Source organism: Micromesistius poutassou, assembly GCF_964030765.1.
Source record: "Micromesistius poutassou genome assembly, chromosome: 13".
NCBI classification, from domain to species: Eukaryota; Metazoa; Chordata; class Actinopteri; order Gadiformes; family Gadidae; genus Micromesistius; species Micromesistius poutassou.
Window position 1 is genome coordinate 6,946,073 of NC_140283.1, and position 21,755 is coordinate 6,967,827.

Genomic DNA, 21,755 nt, shown 5'->3' on the forward strand with positions numbered 1-21,755 from the left:
AATACATTTACAAAACATTCAAAATCCTTACAAAATGGCCTGTATTGGTCCTTGTTCTTTAATGAGGATCTTTGTACAAATTTTCAAGATGCAGTTTTGCCATCCTACCATTACGGACAATTTTACAAGTGCCAGGGAGAAGATTCATAGGTACAGATAGACGTGACAACACTTATTGTCACTCCTCCCAACACACAGAATGGACCCCCATCCCACTCAGGATGACAATCCAATGAATTCAACCTCTTGCCGCACATCCAAAAAGGCTCAAAAAAGCAAAACAAAGAGCAGATAGCCGTTTTATTGCATCCTCTACTTTCCATATTGACTGAAAAAGAAAAAGTCAAAGCAGAAAAAAAAACTTGTGGGAGGGAGGCAAACCAGGGGCTTTGGTAATGAGTGGATATATGTACGTGTCTTTACATGTATTGTAACATTTGAAATGGACACTTTAATTTATCCACCTAGTCATTCAATCCCCTTCCCCAGCCCAGATATTTACAAAGGATCAAAAAAAATATATTTAACAGCATGTCCAAATCTCTCTACTGAACATCAGAGAGACAAATGACAACTCAAACTCTTCAGATTCGTATGCAGTAGTCCTATCCATTGTTTGAGCGAGTATCATTGCCAGTTTGTCCAGTGCCAACAGTAAAGGAGGTGGTGTGTGGATGTGTGTTAGGACCCCAGCGTCTTTCCCATAGACAACAGGTTTGGTTGGGATAGACTAGCTGGCACCAGTGCCTTCCATCACCTGTTGGGCTTGCTTCTGTCCCATACAGCACTGAGCTACAGACTGGAACAGCCTACAACAAGGAGGAATGAATGATTAGCATCTATATGTACTTAACCAATTGATTTCATTAGGAAGCAGCAATATTTGGAAGCTTAACCATTACAAATTCCATCAAATAAAAATAAATGTACTCATCACAAAGCAAGTTAGCTATTGAATGGGGTGAACGGGTCTGATTACCTACGGTAAATCCAAGCATCTTAACTCATTGCAAACTTACTTTTCAATCTCAGGTGCACAGTGCACAAAGTCATGGCTCCAGAACTTGAAGGCAGGATTTTTGATGAGCTCAATAAAGGTGATGAGAAGTCCCCATGGATGTGGTCTGTTCACGATCAGCCTTTCCAGCAGGACCCTGCGCAAAAGAAAATACAACCGGAATCAGACCAAAATAAGCTTAATGAAAGTCAAGCGGTATTGAGTCACTCACAGCTCTATTAGCTCAATACTTGTCTACTTGTGTGTGAGCCGGAGATCTGAAGCCCTACCTGGTGATCTGCTCCTGGATGGCCTCGGTGTTGGCCTCAGCAAACAGGTAGAGCATGGTGCAGCTGAAGTAATGGGTGTGGCTGTTCGGGTAACGGAGCTGATTGGCTATCGCATTGAGGAACAGGTAGCGCCCTGCAGAAAACATGTCAACAAGGAGTCACAATCTGCAATCCTGGTCACATTTTTGTTGTACAAAGTATCAAGTACTTTGACACTTTAATGAATCAGAGGTCATTCATAACAAAAATGGCCGATACTGGCACATGCACATCATATGGTCTTACCCTCCGTGTCCAGATCCACAGCCAGGTTTTGGAAGATGTCCATGTGTGCAGAGTGGGTGATTGTGCTCATGGATGGGGTGCTGCCCTTGTTGTGGATGTGAGCGATGGCCTGCGTCCCCACATACAGCACTAGGGCATTGATCAGCTGGATGTTGTAGCGGTTACCCGGCTCGTTGGAAACCTGGAATGAACCGCAGGTTAAGGGTTTTTAATGACACCACATCATAAATGCAACACAGTTGTCTCATATCTTAAACACAGTGGGCTCTGGGTCCTACCTGCAAATTGCTGCGCAGTTCAGAGAGGAAGGTGACTGGTGAGCGCGTCTTCAGGTAGGAGTCCAGGTCCTTCTTGAACTGGGAGGGCATGACCCCAGTGAAGTTGGTGAGGATACGAGGGGCAATGTTTATCTCACTCAGCATGTCCACCTGCAAAAACACATAAGACACTCATTTTTACACAACTTCCTTTGGCATATCGTAACATTAGGACAATTGAAGTAGTTGCCCATTCTGTAAAAAATAAAGAAAAAACAAAAAGAAACATTTTATTACCATCAGCCCAATAAAACACATGCAATATGAAGCTATTCCTTTTATACTACTCAGTTTTCTATAATGACTTTGAATTAGTTGATCTATCCACCTCTTGAGAAATTATGTGCTGGTGGCAAGTCATCGAAAGGCAAGCCTTTATTTTTGTTGCTGGTCTCACCTTAAGGTTGGGCGTGAAGGGGTCAGGAAGCCTCATATTACGTGGAAAGGCACTGAGGATGAGATTGCGGAGCTGGATGCAATTGGGTGGGATGACGTCACAGAAGCCATAGTGGTAGTCACACAGGAACTCTGGGAAGTCGTGCAGCAGTACCAGCAGGACGCGCAGTGTGCCCTGATGAAGTTCATAGAAATAAGACACCGCTCATATAACACACATTATGATATTCGTACGCAATGTACAGGTGCGGCAGATTGCCCTTGGTAGGGTTTGGAAGGAGGGTGGTGTACCTTGTAGAGAATTTGCATAGGTTTGTTGAGCTCTACATTCCTCAGGAAGGGCGCCAGGTACTTGAACAAGTCAATCAGCAGCTGAGCATACATGGGCCAACCCTGGAGGACAAAGAAATACAATTAAGACATCCCTTACGTGTAGGCCTAATCCATTTATTCCAGTTTCCTCTCCAACAAATGTTTGTATCACAGGATGGTGGTGAAAGTGTGGACCTTACCTTCTGCTGCGGCGTGTGCGCCAGCATCCTTGCAATGAAGATACGGTGGGAGATGAGCTCCAGCCAAGCATAGACAAAGCCAGGTGCTTTGGTGGGCCGCAGGATGTGGAAAGTATTACTGGAGGGAGGGAGAACGTGGTTAGAGACACTGTAAGGACACCATGGGGATGGAGCATTGGATAGAAAAGCTTTGTGCCTATAGGGCTGTAGGAGATGTCCTACCAGAAGGCCGTAAGAGTCTGGAAGTTGATGGTCTCCAGGACGTGTTCCGGGGCGTTGAGCTCCAGCAGTAGCATGATGAAAATGCGATGATAGGGCAGTTGCTGGAACTCTGTCTGCCTCACGTCATGGTCCTGGATCAGCACGCCTACTACTATACCCAGCACCTGGAGACAACCATTCACCCATCAGTAAACTCCACTTGCAGATGAACCACAACCACGCACTTCATACATCTATTTTATTATGGTACTGGACTGCCATTAAGCGTCAGTCCATGGCATGTAAACTGTACCTTGTTGAGCAGATTGATCTTGGTAACGGTGTTTGTGGCCTCTCCAGAGTGCTTGACCAGCAGGGCAATGAGCCGTACAAAGGCGTCCAGGTTGTGGTAACACTTGGCCCTGATGATGGCTGCGCTGGCCGCAGGGTTGTGCTGTTGCTCAGCCTGTGCCCGGTAACTGATCTCCACACACATTTCTGTGCATAGCCGGAAAAACCTTGTGATCAGGTCGTCTGTCTTCAAGATTCCCTGCTGGTGCATCTGTGGAGACACATGCGATTGTTAAAACGTATACTCTTCCATGAAACAGCTTCGATCTGAAGTATTGTAATCAGCCACTACTTAAGAATGTGAAATGGAGGACCCGTTTACCTGTCCAACAAAGGCAGAGAAGGCCTTGGTGCTGTCCCTGCCGGCTGCAGCCGAGTGGTACAAGTTGACCCACTCCCTCAGCAAGTATTCTGCCTTCTCTCTCAGGCCTGGAGGGTCGTCGTACTCCGACGCCTGGGAGATGCCCGAGTGCATCATGAAGTTGGGTCCTCCATGAGCTCGGTCGATCATGGCCTCGTAGTTAGAGCGAACGACATCCATCAACTGGGGGAGACTGTGGGAACGGAAGATGGCGGGGACGGAGGATGAGTGAAAACCAATTTCCTTTAACCTTGGATCGTAGCTTCCATTTCCCTCTTGAAGGTAGACTACACTATAGTTGGGCGAGCCATCCTTTACCCTTCTGGTGCGTTGGCCCTGGAGTGTGCGCTGGTCCTCATCAGGGTCTCGATGGTGTGGAAGAGGTCAGCCTCTGTGATGTGGCCAACACTGCGCTCATCTACCAGCAAAAGCTTCACCAACTGCATGGCAAACGCAACCGCCATGTAATGCAGTCCATTCTCCATCGACTAGAGGAGACAAGAGAACCAGTTATCCTGTAGCAGTAGTATCTTAGCAAGCCGATCAGACAAGGCAGATATGTCATCTCCTGCAATTTTCAATACAATAAGTAATGCAGGTGTGTGCTGTGTACCTGTGCCAGGTGAAGGTCGTACTGCTGCATATTAACCAGATGGTTTCTTATCAGCAATTCCACAGCCTCAACATTGTACTTGTACTCATCACGGCATTCAATCAGACACCTGAACAACCACAAGAGTCATTAGAAGGACATTCAAGTTTGTGACTTATGAAAGAAACACATTTAAATGTGGAGCAATATATTAGGCAAGGTCGGTCTTTTCCCCCACCTGGTGATTTGCTTATTGCACCACTGGGGTCCATAAGCGCGTCCATCTTGTAGGGCTTTGAGCACTAGTAGGTGGCACTCTCTGTAGCGCAGCAGCAGGTCAGCATCAGCTCCACTGGTGGCATCTAGGAGACCCTCCACAGCCTAGAGAGCAGAAGCATAAGCCAAGACAATTTTGGTCAGACTCTGAAAACACAGTTTACGAAATGCAAAAATCGCTTGAGGAGGTAACATTTTTTTTAAATATTAAATGGCTACATAGGGTGAAGAAGATTGCTTCAATGAAATAACTCAGCCGCCATCTTACCTTCTGTAGTAATCCAAGTGCAGCAATGCCGTCCCTGGAGTTGCGGGCCAGGGCCACGGCCTCCAGAAGACTGCGCAGGGCTTGTGTCTGGGGGTTCAAGGCCAGGGCTGGAGGGATGGCATGGAGGTGCTGCTCCAAGTCCGCCATGCACTTGTCGTAGATTTGAGCCACATCGTCAGTAGCCCATGCCTGTTGCTGTTGCCAGATAAGGATGTATTGTTGGAATGTATTGGTTAAAAAGGCATGACCAAGTGACCAAGTTGAAGCCAACAATCTCCATCAACACAGACAATATTGACATGGACCGTACTTTTTTTAAAATAAAGCCGCATTTTCTGTTAACTGCAGGAGCAGTAAAATGGTATGCAAATAAGACACTCCTTGGTATAAGCCGCATCTTTGCCCACAACCAAAATTCTATAGTACAGTGCCAATGCTGTTGTGAAACTAACAAAATTGTTTAAGGAGTACAATGTTCCTTGGGGACACAACAGCGGCACGTTGCTGGTCCACTGATGGTTGAGTAAGCAGCATGGAGACAATGCAGTGTCATGCTTTAATAAAACCCTGAACTTTTTGCAAGAAAACAAGGCATCTTTTATTTTGCAAGCAATTCATTTAGACAAGGAGGCTTTGAATTATCGTTCATGAACTGTGGAACATGAAGGAAAACGGTCTTCCTTTTTTTTTGTCAGTTAATTGAGGCCAATGTTTATTTCTTCACAAGGTTATTTTTTACATGCAAACCTCCAATTGTAATTAGCATATACGCTTTACATCGTGACTGCATAATGAAATCCAAATCAAACCAATGAAAACTAGGCAGATTTATTTGCAAAAATCGACCTATAATCACTCCAGAAAATAAGCCACAGCAGAAGTTTTGTTTCGTAAAATTGGGACACAAGCCGCATACGGTACCTAAAAATAAAAAAATGGTATTGGTAAAATAAAATAAATAACCAGAAAGAAACTTAATTGTAACAGAACGTACCTTCATGGGTTGGGCGAGGAAACCGGTGGGTTGAGAGAGGTCATTGCTCGGGAGGAAGCCTGGAACATTCCTGGCAAACTCCTCATACACGGCCAGTTGTTTTGGATCCACTCCTCCCACCTACACAGCATACAAATACAGTTAGCCAGGCCATCCCAGCCTCCACCGAGGAAATCCTCTTGGAATGCAAGCGTTAACAGCAGTATAGGGTTATATGCCTTGACCCACCTTGAGTCTGATCTGCTCAGGCATACGCTCAGCCTGGTAGGTCAGCACGACGGGGTCACAGTAACGACGGCCTTCCTGGCGCGCATGCTTCCTCAGCTCAAACTCCTGGAAGAAAAGTCAACATCCAAACGAGTCAGATAGGCAGTTTTTCTCTCTCCAAGGGAATAATGTAAAAGATTCAAGGACGGAACTAAATATAAAACAACATTTGTTCACGTTGAAACAATGTACATTAGTGAGAAGAGCCCGACTAATCAACCATTCTCAGCCCAAATAAAAGTCTTACAGTGGCCAATCTCTTGTCCATCTCAGGTCCAGCCTTCTCCACCGCTGTCTTCTGAATGAAGCAGCAGGCCAGTTCACAGTTGTCCTGGGCAATCCTGGCTGCAGCCTCCTCCATCATCTCCCTCTGCTGAGGGGTAGGAGCCTGCAGGGACAACAATTGGAGCAGGTTTAGGAACAAGTGGAGACCTCTTCAAAGCCAACTCGTGTTTAAGCCATCTTCAGTCATCATCGTTCATGACGACTGTGCCGTTCATTCCCCCGTCAGGCACAAGCGTTCCAGAAAGGCTCACGGTCCAACCTACCCTCAGTGCTGCAGCAAAGCTGTTCTTGAGGTTGGTGGCGATGCTCATGAGGAGGGGCTCCCGGCAGGTGATCATCGCCATGCCGGCGGTCAGGTTCCTCATCATGTGGTGGGCCGCTACGCGCATGCGAGACTCCTCCGAGTCAAGGGCAAAGTCCTTCCTCACAATCTGCTCACAGGTTGTCATGGCAATTTTGATGGACCGGTCGACCACAGGGTGCACCAGCTCCTGGACGGCGCGCTCTACTGACTGCCGCACACACTGCTTTAGCTGAGGATGGGCCTGCAGCAAGGGGATCTAGCACGGGACAGAAAATGTTGAAAAACATCAAAGGACAGAACTATAAACAAGAGCTAGAAAATGGAATGAGGTATAGCTAGGCCTGGGCAATAAAATTACTTATCGTATCATGATAGGCTTTTGATCAATATCAATATAAAACATGTTCAATATATATCGAGACTATATATAAGAGACTGGACCACTGAAACTAGCAGCTGGTTTTGTTACACAAACACGGTTCCATACTTATTTACAATATTTGAGTGTTTTTCATTGTAGTATCGACATTAGAGTATTTATCAATGAAAAACAAGGTCATATTAAGTGTTAAACAGAACTGTTTAAATCCAGCATGGTAATTCCTAGTCTTTTAAGGTCATTAAAATAATCAATAGTTATCGATATCGTTATAGTTATATCGTGATATGTCTTTCAGCCATATCGCCCAGGCCTAGGTATAGCAATGGGAGGGGCAGCGTAGGCCACTTAAACCATCAATTGTAGTACTCAAGACGAGGAATCTGGCTCACTAGCTGTACATGTCTAACATTTTACTTCGCCAAAATATCTCAGATTAACTGAGGAGCATTTTAAGAACTCTAATGACAGTAACTTCCATCGGACTGGTGCCACTTCTGCCAATGAAGTGAGGCTCAGCCAGGTTGAGGCCTCATACGTACATTGATATTGATGTTGATGTGTGGGGCCAGGCCGGCCAGAGCATAGACGTTAATGTCATGATAACTGAACTGTGGGGTGGGGGGCCCAGTAGTTGTGCAGGCGGTGGTAGTGGCAGCAGGGGTAGAAGGTGCAACTGCAAATGGAAGAAAGTCTCCTGTTGGTTACAAAACGCTATTTTGATTAAAATCATGGAAGGGGAAGAAGCACTGCCAGGCTGGATGCAGAGCAACTCAAGCAGAAATAAGTCACACACAGAATTCATCAAAGGCTCAGAATACAACTGTATATGCAGATACAAAAATAAAAAAAGCAGACTCAACATTCAGACTTAAGAAGCAGACACTGAAAAGGACAGCAGAAGTGAAACGATTGAGAGCATACAGCCATGAACCCACCTGTGGTGACAATAGGGAGCATCTCCTCTGGAGGCTTGGCCTCTTTCTTTGGTGCAGACAACTGCTCCTCCAGGCTCTTCAGCTTGTCTTTGTCCTTCAGCAGGGTACCCGGCTTGAGATCGTTTATGTCCAGAGACAAGTTCTTACAAAGAACTTCAATCTCAAACTTGAGGTTAAGCTGCAAAGAGAAACGATTGGAAACATTGGCTCAATGAAATACACATCAACCTTTACAGGTCACTTTAAAAGCCAGCTGGCCTTGGTCACAAACAACAACAAACTTATTAGCTTTAACTTTATCCCAACCATTCAGCTGACAGAGTCTGACATTTTTTATAAGTCACGCTTCTTTCAAAACCTTGTGTGGTGCATATCGGTAAACACCCTCACCTTGAGGTCATGCTCCTGGTGCAGCTCTGCTAGAACATTCATGATGGCCATGGTCCAGGGGTTCTGTGGTCTGAAGACCTACAAATGCACAAAGACATGTCATTTCAACTCAATCAAATTGAGGCTTTTAATTTCTCATCAGTATAAGTGAGACAATACAATTTAATGATGAATATGCCGTCATCAAATACCCTTTTCTAGTCAACCATAGGGCATAATAGAGCAGTTTTAACTGTAGAAGCAGTGAGACCAATTTGCATTCTACTTACCACACTGCGTAAACTGGATTCCAGTACTTTGGCCACAAAGGGAACAACGTACAGCAGTTCTTGCTGCCCCTTCACATAGGCTTCCAGCAAGAGAGACTTCACCTCCAGGTCCTAAGAATGAAACAGATTGGCACAACGATTGACTTAATGGAACCAAGGTCACAAGAATGTGTACTGAATCTGACTAATAAACTAATGCAAATGAAGTTACTGACCGTGTAGAGAATAGGCTTATTCTTGGCTAGGGTGATCATGCCCAGCCAGTGGCCCAAGTTCTTCAATAGGGAGCGATCAGAGAAATTGGCAGCAGCCTTGTCCGAGGTCAAGAGCACCTTTGATACAAAATACAGAACAGGGAGTTTAGATGAAGCACCTGGGAACCATTTATGACAATGTGTATTCAACTAAGAATGGCAATAACATCTGGGTTTGATTCACACAAATGGCAAATGTGTGTGGGAGGGGCAAGGTAACTAACTGGAGACTGAAAGGTTAAAGACTCTGGGCATCAACATCTGCTAAGCACTCAACATTTTTTAAAAGCTATTCATCTACCCTGATATTTCTGTAGGTTTCACTGAGGACCATCTTCCCAAAGTCGGGGTTCTTCAGCGTGTCCAAGAAGTTGGAGTACAGGCTGTGGAAGTTTGGCTCGATGCTGACACGCTTCATCACCAGGTACTGAGACACCCAGGGCATGAATTCCTCCTTCACAGTTTCCTTCAGCTCCTCCACCTGACCAGAGAGAAACAGATGTCAGATTCACCCCAGGTTCACAGAGTTACATTGGGTGAGGCAACATGGCCCAAGACTTCTACTTAGGGATGCACCGATTTATCGGAAGAACATCAGTAACGGCCGATATTGGTGTTGTTGACTGCCATCGGCCTATCGGGAAATAAGATGACATTCACCGATGGCAGTGGCCGATGTTTATCTGTTGTGAGATATACATTTTTCGCTGGCTAAATGTTGTGTTGGTTATTTGCGGTCTGACTTGCAGTTTCAGAGAAGATGCAACAGGTGGAAGGCTACTAATAAATACCACCCATAACAGCCTCTGGCGTGATGACGTAAACGGGCGGGTGCCGCGCGCACATGTGATTTGTTTACAAATAAAAGTGAAAGAAAATGTCGGTCGTGTGGGAGTATTTCACAGTCTGAGAAAGATCAGCGATATGCAGTGTTCCATATGTTCCAGTGACATTTCACTCGAAACCCCACAGCGGAGAAAGGTTGGTCATCTAATGCGATGAACTCCATCACCTTGTTAGTGATCCCTTTAGCTTTGGCGCTGTCCGTGGGGAATTTTTTTCTGTGGTTATCGTACACTTCTCCATGTCTGCTTTTCAAATGGCTGATGAGATTTGATCAGTGTTTGTAATAACGCCGTTTAAAGTAACGGCGTTAGGTAACGCTGTTATTTTTTCAGTAAGGGGTAATCAAACTAATTACTGTTTCTGTTGTTACGACGCCGTTACCGTTACTGACCGTTAAATGCGGTGCGTTACTATGAATTGATTGAATAAACTGCATAATGCGAATGCACCCCTGGCTACCCACAAACTGCTAGTGAGGAGACTGGGTGGTTTAAGAACGAGATAAGCGATTATGATTGGCTAAGGCAGTCATGTTTCATGGTAGCCAATCTGAGCCAGTGTTTTTACACACAAGCCAGGATACACGTGCCACATGCACGCACACACACACACACGCGCGCGCAGTAGAAATGGCGAGTCCGGAGCAATCTGATGAAAAGTTGTAATTTTCAATTAATTGTGGTCAAAGGCAAGAACGTGCATGTAAAGGTGGAATAAGTAACAAAAAAAAACATTGGTATCGGCTATCGGCCAAATTGTTATTTTAAACATCGGTATCGGCCCAGAATTTCACAATCGGTGCATCCCTACTTCTACTATACCTTCTGTGTCATGTTCGACTGAGACAGGTTGTTGAAGATGAAGGCAATCTTTTCCTGGACATTCTCCGGTGGCTCTACAATCCTTTCCGTCTGGTCGGTGGCTACCAACAGTGTGTCTATGTTGGTTGTGTTTATGGAGGGCTGGAGACAATTATAAGTTAAAAGTTATAAATTACAACATATACCGGAACTACAAGACCTGTGTAAATTCTGTGTGTTCTGGCATCAGAAAATAATGCAGATGAACTGCAGAAATGTAACTACCATAAAAGAGGAATAAAAACCGGAATCTGAAGCCGTCTAACCAAAACATGAGTCATTGTGCTGCCGATTTTCTCTTTCGCACTAGCATGCCCACAATGCTGTCGGCTGTTTGTGTGGTTCTTGTGTAGGACCGTGTTTCCACACGACCCAATACATAATGCCAACAAGGGTTATTAATATAATTTAGATTTTGTATGAACATGTATCCAAGCTGCTGCTGAGAGATATTGTGACAGGCGCCCTTTGGCCAGCCATTTTTCTAAATGAATGGATGGCATCTCTCCCAAGGTTTGTAATATATGAAAATAATTGTTTTCTACATACAGAGGGAGATAAGCAAAATATAAACAGTGGCCAACAGAAATTTTATATGGCAAGAGTCAAAGCTCATTGCAAAATAGGCTTGCAGGACAAATAACATTTAAAAGCCCACTCCGACTTTAACAGGGCGGTCGAATGCAATCGGTCACTATCCTGCATTACTATTGCTGAGGGGTGGCTCAGCTGAACATGAAGTATTACTTGCAATTGTATATGTGTATTTTTGTTAAATATGATATAGAAGAAGGTAAAATAAATCAAACACACCATTATAGTACTTACGGGCACATCCTTCTTGAAGCCGCTGGGTGTAGGTCTTGCGATTGTAGTGGTTTTGGCCACAGTAGTTGTAGCTGTGGTGGTGGTGACCAGTGTGCTAGCCTGACCAGGCTGCGGGGCTTTGGGCACGCCAGGCTGCTGGGACTGAGCTTGGACCTGGGCCAGTGCTAGGCTGCCTGGGGTAGTGATGGATCCTTGCATCTTCACCGGAGGGTCCCGTGACTGCTGGCCATACTCGATATACTGTACGCACAGGATATGGAAAGTGCAGAGCGGGAGACTTATTTATCTTGGAGTTGCATTCTTTGCCCCGAACCAAGGTTGGGACAAAGTAAGAAATCAATAAAAAAAATCAAACTGGGAAAGGGGAAGATTAGGGAAACCTGTTTACCTCTTGTAAATGATGGGGAAATTGCAAGAAGTGGCCAATTGAGGCCAAGTGTTGACAATACTGAGGATAATCCTTCAATCTAAATTTGAGAAGAAAGAAAATGTTAACCTTCTGATACAAAGTTGAATGATGGCAAATGTTAAACAGGGGAAATGTTTGCATACCTGTTTTTGAACCTATCTAGAGCAGCAATTCCGAAGTAATACATTTTTGAACCAAAGGGTTTCCGCAAGGCTTCAAGAACATAACGGAGTGCCAGTCCTAGAGCCATGTAGGTGACCAGGCCCTTCTCAATGATGCCTCCGAACAGGCAGGCGGTGATGTGGAGCTCCTTGTCCGGGTACTGGGGGAAGAAACGATACTCCTCGAATAGATTGCGCAGCATGCAATTGAACACTTCTCTCTCCCGCTTTATGGTAGAGTCCTTGAACCTCTGCAGCATCTCCAAAACCTAGGAGGAGCAGGAGGAAGATTACAGTTAAAAAACAATGTACTGGAGAACTAGGCTTAATGTTAAAGTGAGCCAATCATTTTCACAACAATTAAAACAGAAATAATAGTAACTCAATCGCTTTTTTACAAACAACAATGTCATCCGGCAACAGCGTTGACTGACTGGACAAAAACAGGGCATCGCACAATTCTACAATGTACAAAGGCAAGACTCCTCTTGTGAATAGAGCTGTGTACCTCATCTACAGACATGGTGGGGTGTGGTGGGTGGTTATAGATGCGTTGGAAGTAGCTGTTGGCTTCATCATCGATCTCCTTACTAAAGTGCTGGTTAGCCTCTGGCCACACCTGAGAGAGGTCCGCTATGAGAGAAGAGAGGAATTAATTAAATCCACATGGTTAGGTTTTCCTGAATAAGTTACAAATTGAAATAGCATGACAATAGCATACATGCTCAACATGGGTCCCAAACAACTGAAGGCATCAATGGTTGATGCTATACACACATTAAAGTGTAACCGATAGACTTGTAATGGAATTCTGATAGGATTTATTCCATGAGATTCCTCATTTGAAGAGCTCGGATTACCACACCATAACCAGTCACTAGTATGAGTGCAAGTGGTGAGGAAATGCACTGTTGAGCACTTCATCTTACTCTGCTGAAAGGTGGGTGGGTTGAGACCAGGTGTGCTCATCTTCCTTGTGCCGAATGGGTCACTGGTTACTGCAGGCATTCCAAGACCAGAACCAATGCTTGAGCCAATGCCTGATCCAAGAGGACCTAAAAAAAAGTAAATATATAAAGCCTTTGTTAAAAAACAAAAGGTGAGGGATACAATATGTGGATGATCATTTCTGAATTGTTTTTTGGGGCAATAAAATCTTCAGTACCCGAGTCCATGCCAGGAAGCTGGGAAGACAGGCTGCCGATGCCCCCAAAGGGTGCGCTGGGGTTGGGATTGGTCAGCGGTGGGAATGCTTTGGCTGGGGACTGTGGGTTACTGAAAGCAGAGCTCAGTGAAGACGGAAAGCCCTGCATGTTCTGGGTGTGTGAGGTGGTGGAGCCACCGAGATTCAGGGAACCCATGGCGGACAAAGGGTCAATCTGTGGAAAGGACAAGAAAACCAGCAATGAAGGGAGTAACATTAGAAGACACTGATACCAACTATTCACTAAACATTAAAATTTTTGTTTAATGTCAAATGATGAATTCTCAGAATTAACAAGCTGTGGGCACAATACATCTGAGCTAGCTAGCTCCTCACTGGGCAACATAAAAAATAAAATGCATAATGAACAGTAAAAGTTTGTCGCTTGAGTTAAGCCAATCTGTAGAAAATGCCAGACTTATATTTTTTTATAAATGTTGCTCCCACTTTACTCGTCTACTTCCATAGCCTTCTTTAATCAGAAGAATGTGTACTAATCCATAAAACAAAATGTTTTCTTTGCAAGTCTGTGGACAACTACCCGTTTAGTCAAATACATTATTAAAAGGCCATCCGCTTTTTCACCGTAATCTTCAAAGAAATACTCCCATCTGGGATGATGACAATGATAAAGCAGTTTGCATTGTGCAAGAAAGAGTTGCATAAAAGATTAAGCACCCGTCAGGTTTCAATTGAACTTAACCACTTCATGAATAAGACGATGAATCTTCATGCCTCAATGAGAACTGCCCCATTAACTGGATAATGGAATGGCCCAAAACTGAAATAGACAAACATTAAACATGTCTTATTGGAGGGGGGGAATGGTCTGCTTGTGTGATACCTGTACTGGAGAGATGGCATCCAGGCTGCTGGTGCTGGGTGCGCGGCCTTTGGGCATCACTCCTGGTGGTGGCTGGCGGGCTTTGTTCATCACGTTGCTGCAGTTAGCCACCATGGTGAGAATAGTCTCAGACAGTTCCTGGGACACACTCCTTCAGGGGAAAAAATATAACCGGGACAATGTTTAACACACAAGGTGCTTCTCCTCAATCTGCTGCGATAGCACTCCAGGCACTACGAGATGGCTATGACAGTCTAGCTGATTTGGGTCTACTACCATTTAAACAAAGTGGTGCCACCTGATAATATAGCATAAATAAAACATTAATTGATTGCAAGACTGATATCCTACCCAGCACAAGACTGTAGGCAGGCCAGCATGGTGGCCAACGTCTCCGGAGGCAGCTGGGCGCTTTTGGGCTGTTCCTTGTCTGGAGCCAGACCTCCCATGATGGATGGGCAGCGCCTCTTCAGGAACGTCACACACGCCAGAATAAAAGGCTCCTGAACAAGGAAAAATAAAATAAATAACATTGGACAAAGTTAGGCTTTCTATCACTGGTCATTGTGCCCTGTATTCCATACACAAATAAAAAAACATAACTGGTAAATGTATTGATTTTTTTAAATTAAAAACAATAAATTTCAACAATATATGCATTTCAGGACTTACCCCGTGCTCTCGTATTTTATCCGTCAGCCATTTGTCTAGTTTGAGGTATTCACGGCGAGAGGCAAGTGCAGCAAGATCAATAACAAAGGCAAACGGAGTAGCATTCAGCAGCATCGACAGAGACTGAGGGAGGAAAAAGATCATTATTGAAAACACATCATCCATCAACCCGTCTTAAATTTAGTTGGACCTCCAATAAGGTCATGTTCATGATCATATATTACAGTTGGGAGGCCCAGATAAAAAAGGGGCCATATAAAACTGGCAGGTAGAAAAGCGTAATCTCTTTGGTAGTTAATGATTATTTGAATGTACCTTCAAATCCTGGGCCACATCCAGGATACGAGAGAGCTTGGCCTGGTCATAATGTTCGCCCCTCATGTACCACTCAGCCATCGAGTGCATGATTAGCTGGCGGATAGATGGAGACTGTCCCTAAAATAAAAATATATATAAGCATGTTAAATATTATACAGACCAGGTTGGAAAAGTTGATCTCTTCACGTTGTGGAAATGAGAAGCTGTCCAGCACAAGTGTAGATATATAAACAGGAATTTAAAAATGGATGCAACGGAGTTCATATGCACTTACCTGTCCATGCCAGGCATAGTGCAAGATGATGGCCGAGTTGGGGTGGTTGCCCAGGAAGATAGGCATGAGGGTGGAAATTAGCTCATGGCGAAGTGTGTGCCAGGACGTGGAGATCTGCAGCAATGCCAGAACCAACATGTCTGGGCAGTGCTTGATGGGGAAGCTGAACAGCTGCTTCACCGGCTCATACTGGCCAACCTCTGACAGTCTGAGTAGGCTCTCTACCAGGTCCAGGCTTTTCCTGTAAACCGAGGGGGCAGAGATAATTTAGGATAATTAGACATTTTAAATTTTGGTCAACTACATTATTATAGAGTTAAATAAAATCAAACTAACAAAACTAAAGAATCACATTTCTATTGTGTCAAGAGCAGGCAATTAAATCCATACCAGGTTGCAATCTCCTTATTGTCATCTTCAGGTGGCGCCTTGAGGATGTCAATGGCTACTGTGTGACATGGGTAGTCTGCGAAGCAAAACACCTCTGGACTCATCAGGGAATGCTGGATGAACGACAGCTGGAGAAGATAGAAGATACAACTAATCACAACCGGTAATCGTTTCCCAAGACAATATACACATCTTTTAATCATTCTACATGTTAAATACAGAATGCAAGTGCATGATATTAAGTCATCATAAGACAATGCATAAATGTGTGCATGTTTGTTTAAAGGTCTTGATGAGGTACCTGTCCCTCGGCATGTTTCCATGGTCTATAGATGAGATCAACAGGGAACAGCTCCATGGCCAGGCCCCTCACAATGCCACAGACCACAATCTTCAGGCCTTTACTGTCCCGGATCATGAAGCCGTGGTGGTCCAATTCATAAGTCACCTCCTTGAAGTTTAGATTGGGGTTCTAAAGCAAAGAGGAAAAATTAAGTTACATACTATGAAACTTCAAGACCCACCAGCACTTGACCAAACAAGAAGTATAGCAAAGAAATTGGATGGATGTTATGATGATGAAGTAGATGAATGACTTGCCACTTCTTTGACCACATCAATGAAAACATCCACATTCCAGGTGTGTGTCTGTGAGCCATCACTTTTGTCCTTCCCATCACTCCAGATGCTACTTCCTGGAGTAGAGATGGACTGGAGGAGACAAACAATGAGTTAAGACGAAGGGAAGCATTACCAATCAAATTAGGCTTTTTCAAATCGTATGTCGACGGTAGCTTTATCCCCAAACATTCTTGTTTACCTGTAGTGGAATGCCATCAGCCAGGCCGGAGTGAGTACGAGCCATCATGCCTAGGACCCTGGCTACCTGGCTGGCCGTCACCTCTCTCACCCCATACTGAAGGATTATGTTCCTGCACTCGTCCATACTGGAGAGGATGAAGAAGAGACATGTAGAGGGTAGATGACTATGTTCCAGAGATGTTACTTCCCAGTTCCAAACTAAAACACAGATTCTTAGTTGAGAACTAATGTGAATTTAAGAGCAATGAAAAATCTTGACTCTGCTTGAGGTGCAAGGATAAATGTATGTCATCTAAGTGCTGTAATGAAATCCATCGTACTTTTATTACCATAGTAACATAAATTATCTGGTCCCCACAATAAGTGAAGAGATTCTCACAAAGTATTAGCTTAATGAGTTTAACGACATACCTTGCACAGAAGCCATAGCCAACTTCTTGCATGAAATCTGCAAGAGAACTTTCCATCATGGTCTTGGCTAACTCTCCAGAGTCTGGTAGGATCCTATCCATCAGAATGTCCCGTTTTTCAGGGTACAGCAGTGGTGCAAGCACCACAGGGCAGCGCTCCTGGGGGAAATCTGAAAGACAATAAATGACAGTTATCAAAAATGAGGACATTTCCAGCATCTGATTATGTGGCAATTAGGTCTTTGTACTACTGATGCAGGCAATTATTATTTTTAAAAGGAGTGTGCCCATTTGTGTAATATAAAAAATATTTCTTATTATAAATATATTTCTTAAAATAAAGACACATGGAGACCTCTGCAAAACGGGCCAGCCCCTAAACATTAGCAAACAAACTTACTATAGTCTCTAAACAACATTGCACGACAACGGTGACACATAACATGTATACACAAGATAGGATTTACGATAACATTTTGTATTAGTTGATGGTTAGCTCAAACAAGTGGTTGTTTCCTCGCATACACCCCTACTTTGTTAACTGGACAACTGCCAGTATTTTTTAAATCCTCTCGAATTACCTCTGCAGAGAGTATTGAGAAAGGCCTCAATCTGCTCTTGCCCTACACCACTGGCTCCCTTCTGGCCGAACAGCAGATGGGAGAGGAGCAGGTGCAGGACCTCTATGGCAATGTCCTGGAAGCCACCTTCCTGATTTCCACCAAGGTCTGCGTCTACGTATGACCGCAGAAGGTCTGGAAGCTTCTGCTTGACGAAGACGGCCGCTAAAAGTAAAACATTAAATAGCAGGGATTAGGAGATGAACATGGATGATATTTCTGTAGCTCTCTTTAAACTGCTGCTGATCAAGCAGGGTCCAGGGTAGATAATAAGAATTCATCAAACGATTTTATCTACTTACCAAAACCTCGAAGGTCTGTGATGCTGGAGATCAACAAGGCAAGGCCAAAGATCACCTAAGGAAATACATTGAAAGATAATGTTACACACAGAGCAAAGCATGATACTTCTGTGTGTTTTTCCATAATGTGAAAATTAGAATGACAAACAAATAGTTAATAAGTGGCACTGGTTCAACCACTCTTTTCAAGCCAGTGTCAATTGGTAAAATCCCCTACTATTATTCAGGATTTTACCAATTGAAGTGCAATGTTTTCAGTGTATTTAAGAATATTCTATGCGTCAACCGATTTTATTTTGAAGAGAACCATTGAATAAAATTATTAGCAACAACGTGCTTAAAGGTCATCTGCTTGAAATAAGATGGCAGTAGAGGCTAAAGAAACTAAACATTGTCAAAAGAAAATGCGCACAGTGCCCAATTGGGTGGGAGTGTTGAGCCATAAATATAATAAAGAAACAGTGAAGCTGATTTACCTCTTGGACCTTGCTAAGCTTCAGAACTTTACTCAGCTGAGTAAATAAATGAGCTGAAGGCTTCAAACTCTGAAACACAAAAATTACATATTTTAAAAAAAGACAATGTGATGAGTCGTCTCATACAAGAGTAAGAGTTCTTATCAGAAAAATAACAACTATTCAATATACATTCAAGAATTTTGTAGTGAAATTATTAAAATACAGATCGCCTCTTCATAGGGCCTTACATTTTTGCCAGAGCAAATTTGGACTGCATTTTACTGACCATTTACTGCATTTTTACTTTCAGTAAAATATCTTGCTTTAACTCACATCTTGAAAATCAATGACTGTAAACAACACCTAGTACAACCAGTACATCTTACCTTCTGGTAATGCAGGGGATTGTCAATGGCGTAGCACAGAGAAGAGATAAAGTTTGGCTTCGAGATCAGCGACACACACTCCTGGATCAGAAACTGTGTCTTTGGTAGAGAGAATTTTTTTTTATTAAAGTGATTAAATGTTGTGACCAAAGGCTGTAATCATACAAAATGTACGTCTATCAATATTACATTGGCCCCAGGAAACATTTCAAATGTAGCCTTCGATTAATATTGCATGTATACAGGTAACATACACCATCCTCTTGAGAAAGATATTATACATATTAAGAGAGTATAGTATTATTGAGAAAACATTGTTATTGGAAAATACCTGATGGAAGTCCTTGCCGCTGCTTTTACCATCGCCACTGAAATCCACATGAGAGAAGAGACAGCGAAGAAGATGCCTGTCTGCCTCAGGGCCGTGACAATTCACAATCTGGCAGATAAAAAACAACATGTTTTTAACAAGGTGTTTAAACAAATACACATTGATTGGATGGCTGCCCTACTATCCACGCGTGTTTTACCAGTTGTATTGCCCATACTCACATGCTGTATTTCCTGCTGGCTTGCTCTGTAATTTTTTTTCGTTAAATTGTCCACCAGGTAGCTGATTTGAGACAAAGCCAGCGAGAGCGAGTCAAGATTCATTGCTGTTTGGGGCGGAAGCAGGCGGCCGAGCCCGGCGCAAAATCACCATTATTCCCCTTTTGTCCCTTCAATGATAGGTTACTTCTGCTCCCCCCCCCCCAGAAAAAAGTTGTTGATATTGTCTTCCAAATGATATTAGTCCGTGGCTCCTGGCTCTAAGGAGAGTCCCTCAGTTTACAGTCATGTTCAGCGTCTGGAATGGGAAAATTGGGAGGTCATTACAGAAATAACGTCAAACGATGCTGAGAATTGACAGAATAACAACATCAGAACACATTGCAGGTATTTTACAAAAAGGGTAACAACTAAAACATTTTGCAAAGGCTTTGAGGCCTGCTAAAGTCACTGATCAAGACGCGCGTCGGAAGACGTCTTCGCGTGAATTAATAAAAAATCGAAAAGCTCCTTTAAGTTTCGTATAAACAACGTGTGTTAAGACTTGTGGAGTTTTCTATCAACACATGAAAAACTGTTTTTGAACGGCTAGTGTTATCAATAATCGTCTAGCCTATGCTAAACCTCGACAGCAGGAGTAAATCATGACGCTAACCCACTAGCCTAGTTATACTACAATTACTGTTACAAGTGAATTTAAGCCCATTTAACAACTGATACATAGCATTATGTTATTTTACCCCAAGACTCGACAGAAAATAATAATAAACACGTTTCCTTCATACCAAGTGACCTTAGTTTAAGCCACCAATGGAAACAAAGAACAAGATCACGTAGGTTTTGAGCAACGTTATCCACGGGCTATCAGCACATTGCGGAACGTACAAACCTATGACTTTATAACATACAATATGATGGCTCTCTCCTTTCTGTAGGTTATATTACAATCGAGGTGAATACGGATGTTTAATATATCATTATAACCAACATGTTTAACAATTCAACTTTGGCCACATACTGTTCACCCACACGGGGAAATTAAACAAAATAGAACCCCTGAAAACAAACGTCTCATTGCAACAATGAACTTAATGTCACGCAGGGTTTCACATGTAGAGGGGAAAAAAACAACCATTCACACTCCTTTAATAGCTACATTAATGCTAAAAAGCATAGCACTGACACTCATGGAAGCTAACGTAGCATTGTGGCGTCCACTTATACGGGGGATACAGACCTAACTTCGATTGTTCAAAACATCCAATTGCATTACATTGTATAAATATCCAGTCGTGTGTCTAGCAGGATATATAATGAGCTGGTCGGGCCCGTTCGCCTCGCTCCGACCACGGGAAACGCAGAGGCCGCGGGCTGCAGGGCCGCGAGTGTTGCCTTGCCAGCCTAGCTAACGAGAGCTAGCTGCTCGGCTCCGTAGGCTCCCCGTGCTAGTGACCAACACAGTGAATCCCCATTATCACACTGCGAGCTACAGTCTCCCTGGCGAGTTTCGTTAGAAAACTAGAACTATGGGATTAGCATCTTCAGTAGAAAACTCACCATTCTTTCAAAAAAATGAATTAGATTTTCATCCGTCTTTCTGTTTCATCCGCCAAACTTATCGAAATATGAGTGTCGCTCTGCGTCCTATTCAGTTAGATTTTTAAAAAATAAAATGGCGACTGTCACTGCCATTGCGCGTTCACAGCGAATGTACGAGCATTTGCTCGTTCTCGTGATAATAATAAAAGTTGCCCGCGTGCATGTCTATAACTGAACTGAAGACAACACACCAATGGGCATGAAGCGAAGAATACATAGGACTTTAACCAGTCAATGTCAATTTATATAGGCCTACGATGACAATTGAGAAAGAAATGCACAATAACTTACAAGACCCTTAAACACCATCACAATTATCAGCACGAAAAACAACAACAACAACAACAACCATGACAACAATACGGAAAGATAATATGCTTAATTATATCAATAATAATGGTAGTTTAAGCTGTTGCCCAACTGGGTTCTACTACAATAATGATAATACTCTGTTCAATATAAAATGACCAAATCATTCATAATTAAACCATAATATAGAGCCTATTGTGCAATCATGGAAATAAGTCTACTCACTAATTCAACTTTGATGATTCTGTAATGTATTGTTTTTGGCATATATAAAAGAGCTTTGTTGGAGTAACATGATTGACTTCATGCTAACATATAGACAGCAAGTATGTTTTCTTCCTTGTTATAGATAATTGGTGGCTTCTTCTATTATTTCGAACAATACTAAAAAGGACGCTCTGAGCTAGAGCGCTCTGCAAAACAATGGGAAATTAAATACTCTGATAATGTGATACGCGCAAACAACCAGGTCACAAGATAATACAAATTATTGTCCTTTTGGCGTTTTGGCACGTTAAATGAATTACTTTCGCAGCGAATGTGTAGGTGACCGAATATGAGATTAGTG

General features: G+C 43.3%; 1 protein-coding gene across 6 annotated transcripts; it reads right to left on the minus strand.

The window, feature by feature from the left end:
• Positions 1-24: 24 nt before the first annotated feature.
• cnot1 (CCR4-NOT transcription complex, subunit 1) lies at positions 25-20,975 on the minus strand. 6 transcript variants are annotated; one of them, XM_084477931.1, is made up of 49 exons: positions 20,837-20,975; positions 19,283-19,577; positions 19,062-19,169; positions 18,731-18,829; positions 18,363-18,431; positions 17,887-17,941; positions 17,546-17,749; positions 16,966-17,134; positions 16,553-16,679; positions 16,333-16,443; positions 16,034-16,204; positions 15,733-15,860; positions 15,343-15,583; positions 15,066-15,185; positions 14,751-14,873; positions 14,430-14,581; positions 14,079-14,229; positions 13,196-13,409; positions 12,960-13,085; positions 12,539-12,663; positions 12,013-12,299; positions 11,849-11,927; positions 11,461-11,700; positions 10,594-10,734; positions 9,228-9,407; positions 8,888-9,004; positions 8,673-8,783; positions 8,404-8,481; positions 8,014-8,191; positions 7,618-7,751; positions 6,656-6,952; positions 6,355-6,495; positions 6,069-6,173; positions 5,841-5,960; positions 4,847-5,041; positions 4,541-4,683; positions 4,324-4,432; positions 4,029-4,198; positions 3,672-3,903; positions 3,312-3,560; positions 3,020-3,183; positions 2,798-2,915; positions 2,577-2,678; positions 2,287-2,460; positions 1,851-2,000; positions 1,573-1,753; positions 1,288-1,420; positions 1,020-1,154; positions 25-809 (listed from the first exon to the last, which is right to left on the minus strand). In XM_084477931.1, exons 2-49 carry the CDS (start codon positions 19,382-19,384, stop codon positions 731-733), a joined length of 7,137 nt encoding a protein of 2,378 aa, XP_084334057.1. In that variant the 5' UTR covers positions 19,385-19,577; positions 20,837-20,975; the 3' UTR covers positions 25-730. The 6 variants fall into 6 exon arrangements, with proteins under 6 accessions (XP_084334057.1, XP_084334056.1, XP_084334053.1 ...); XM_084477930.1 differs by having other exon boundaries at positions 7,618-7,772; XM_084477927.1 differs by having other exon boundaries at positions 7,618-7,772; positions 11,446-11,700.
• Between the last annotated feature and the right edge of the window lie 780 nt (positions 20,976-21,755).

Coding starts and splice junctions, on each gene's coding strand:
- cnot1 (XM_084477926.1), bottom strand. CDS start 19,384: ATGAATCTTGACTCGCTCTCGCTGGCTTTGTCTCAAATCAGCTACCTG. Junction 12,664..12,959: donor CCCACCCACCTTTCAGCAGA/GTAAGATGAAGT, acceptor CTTCTCTCATAG/CGGACCTCTCTCAGGTGTGG. Junction 10,735..11,445: donor TGCCCGTAAGTACTATAATG/GTGTGTTTGATT, acceptor AATTGTCTCCAG/CCCTCCATAAACACAACCAA.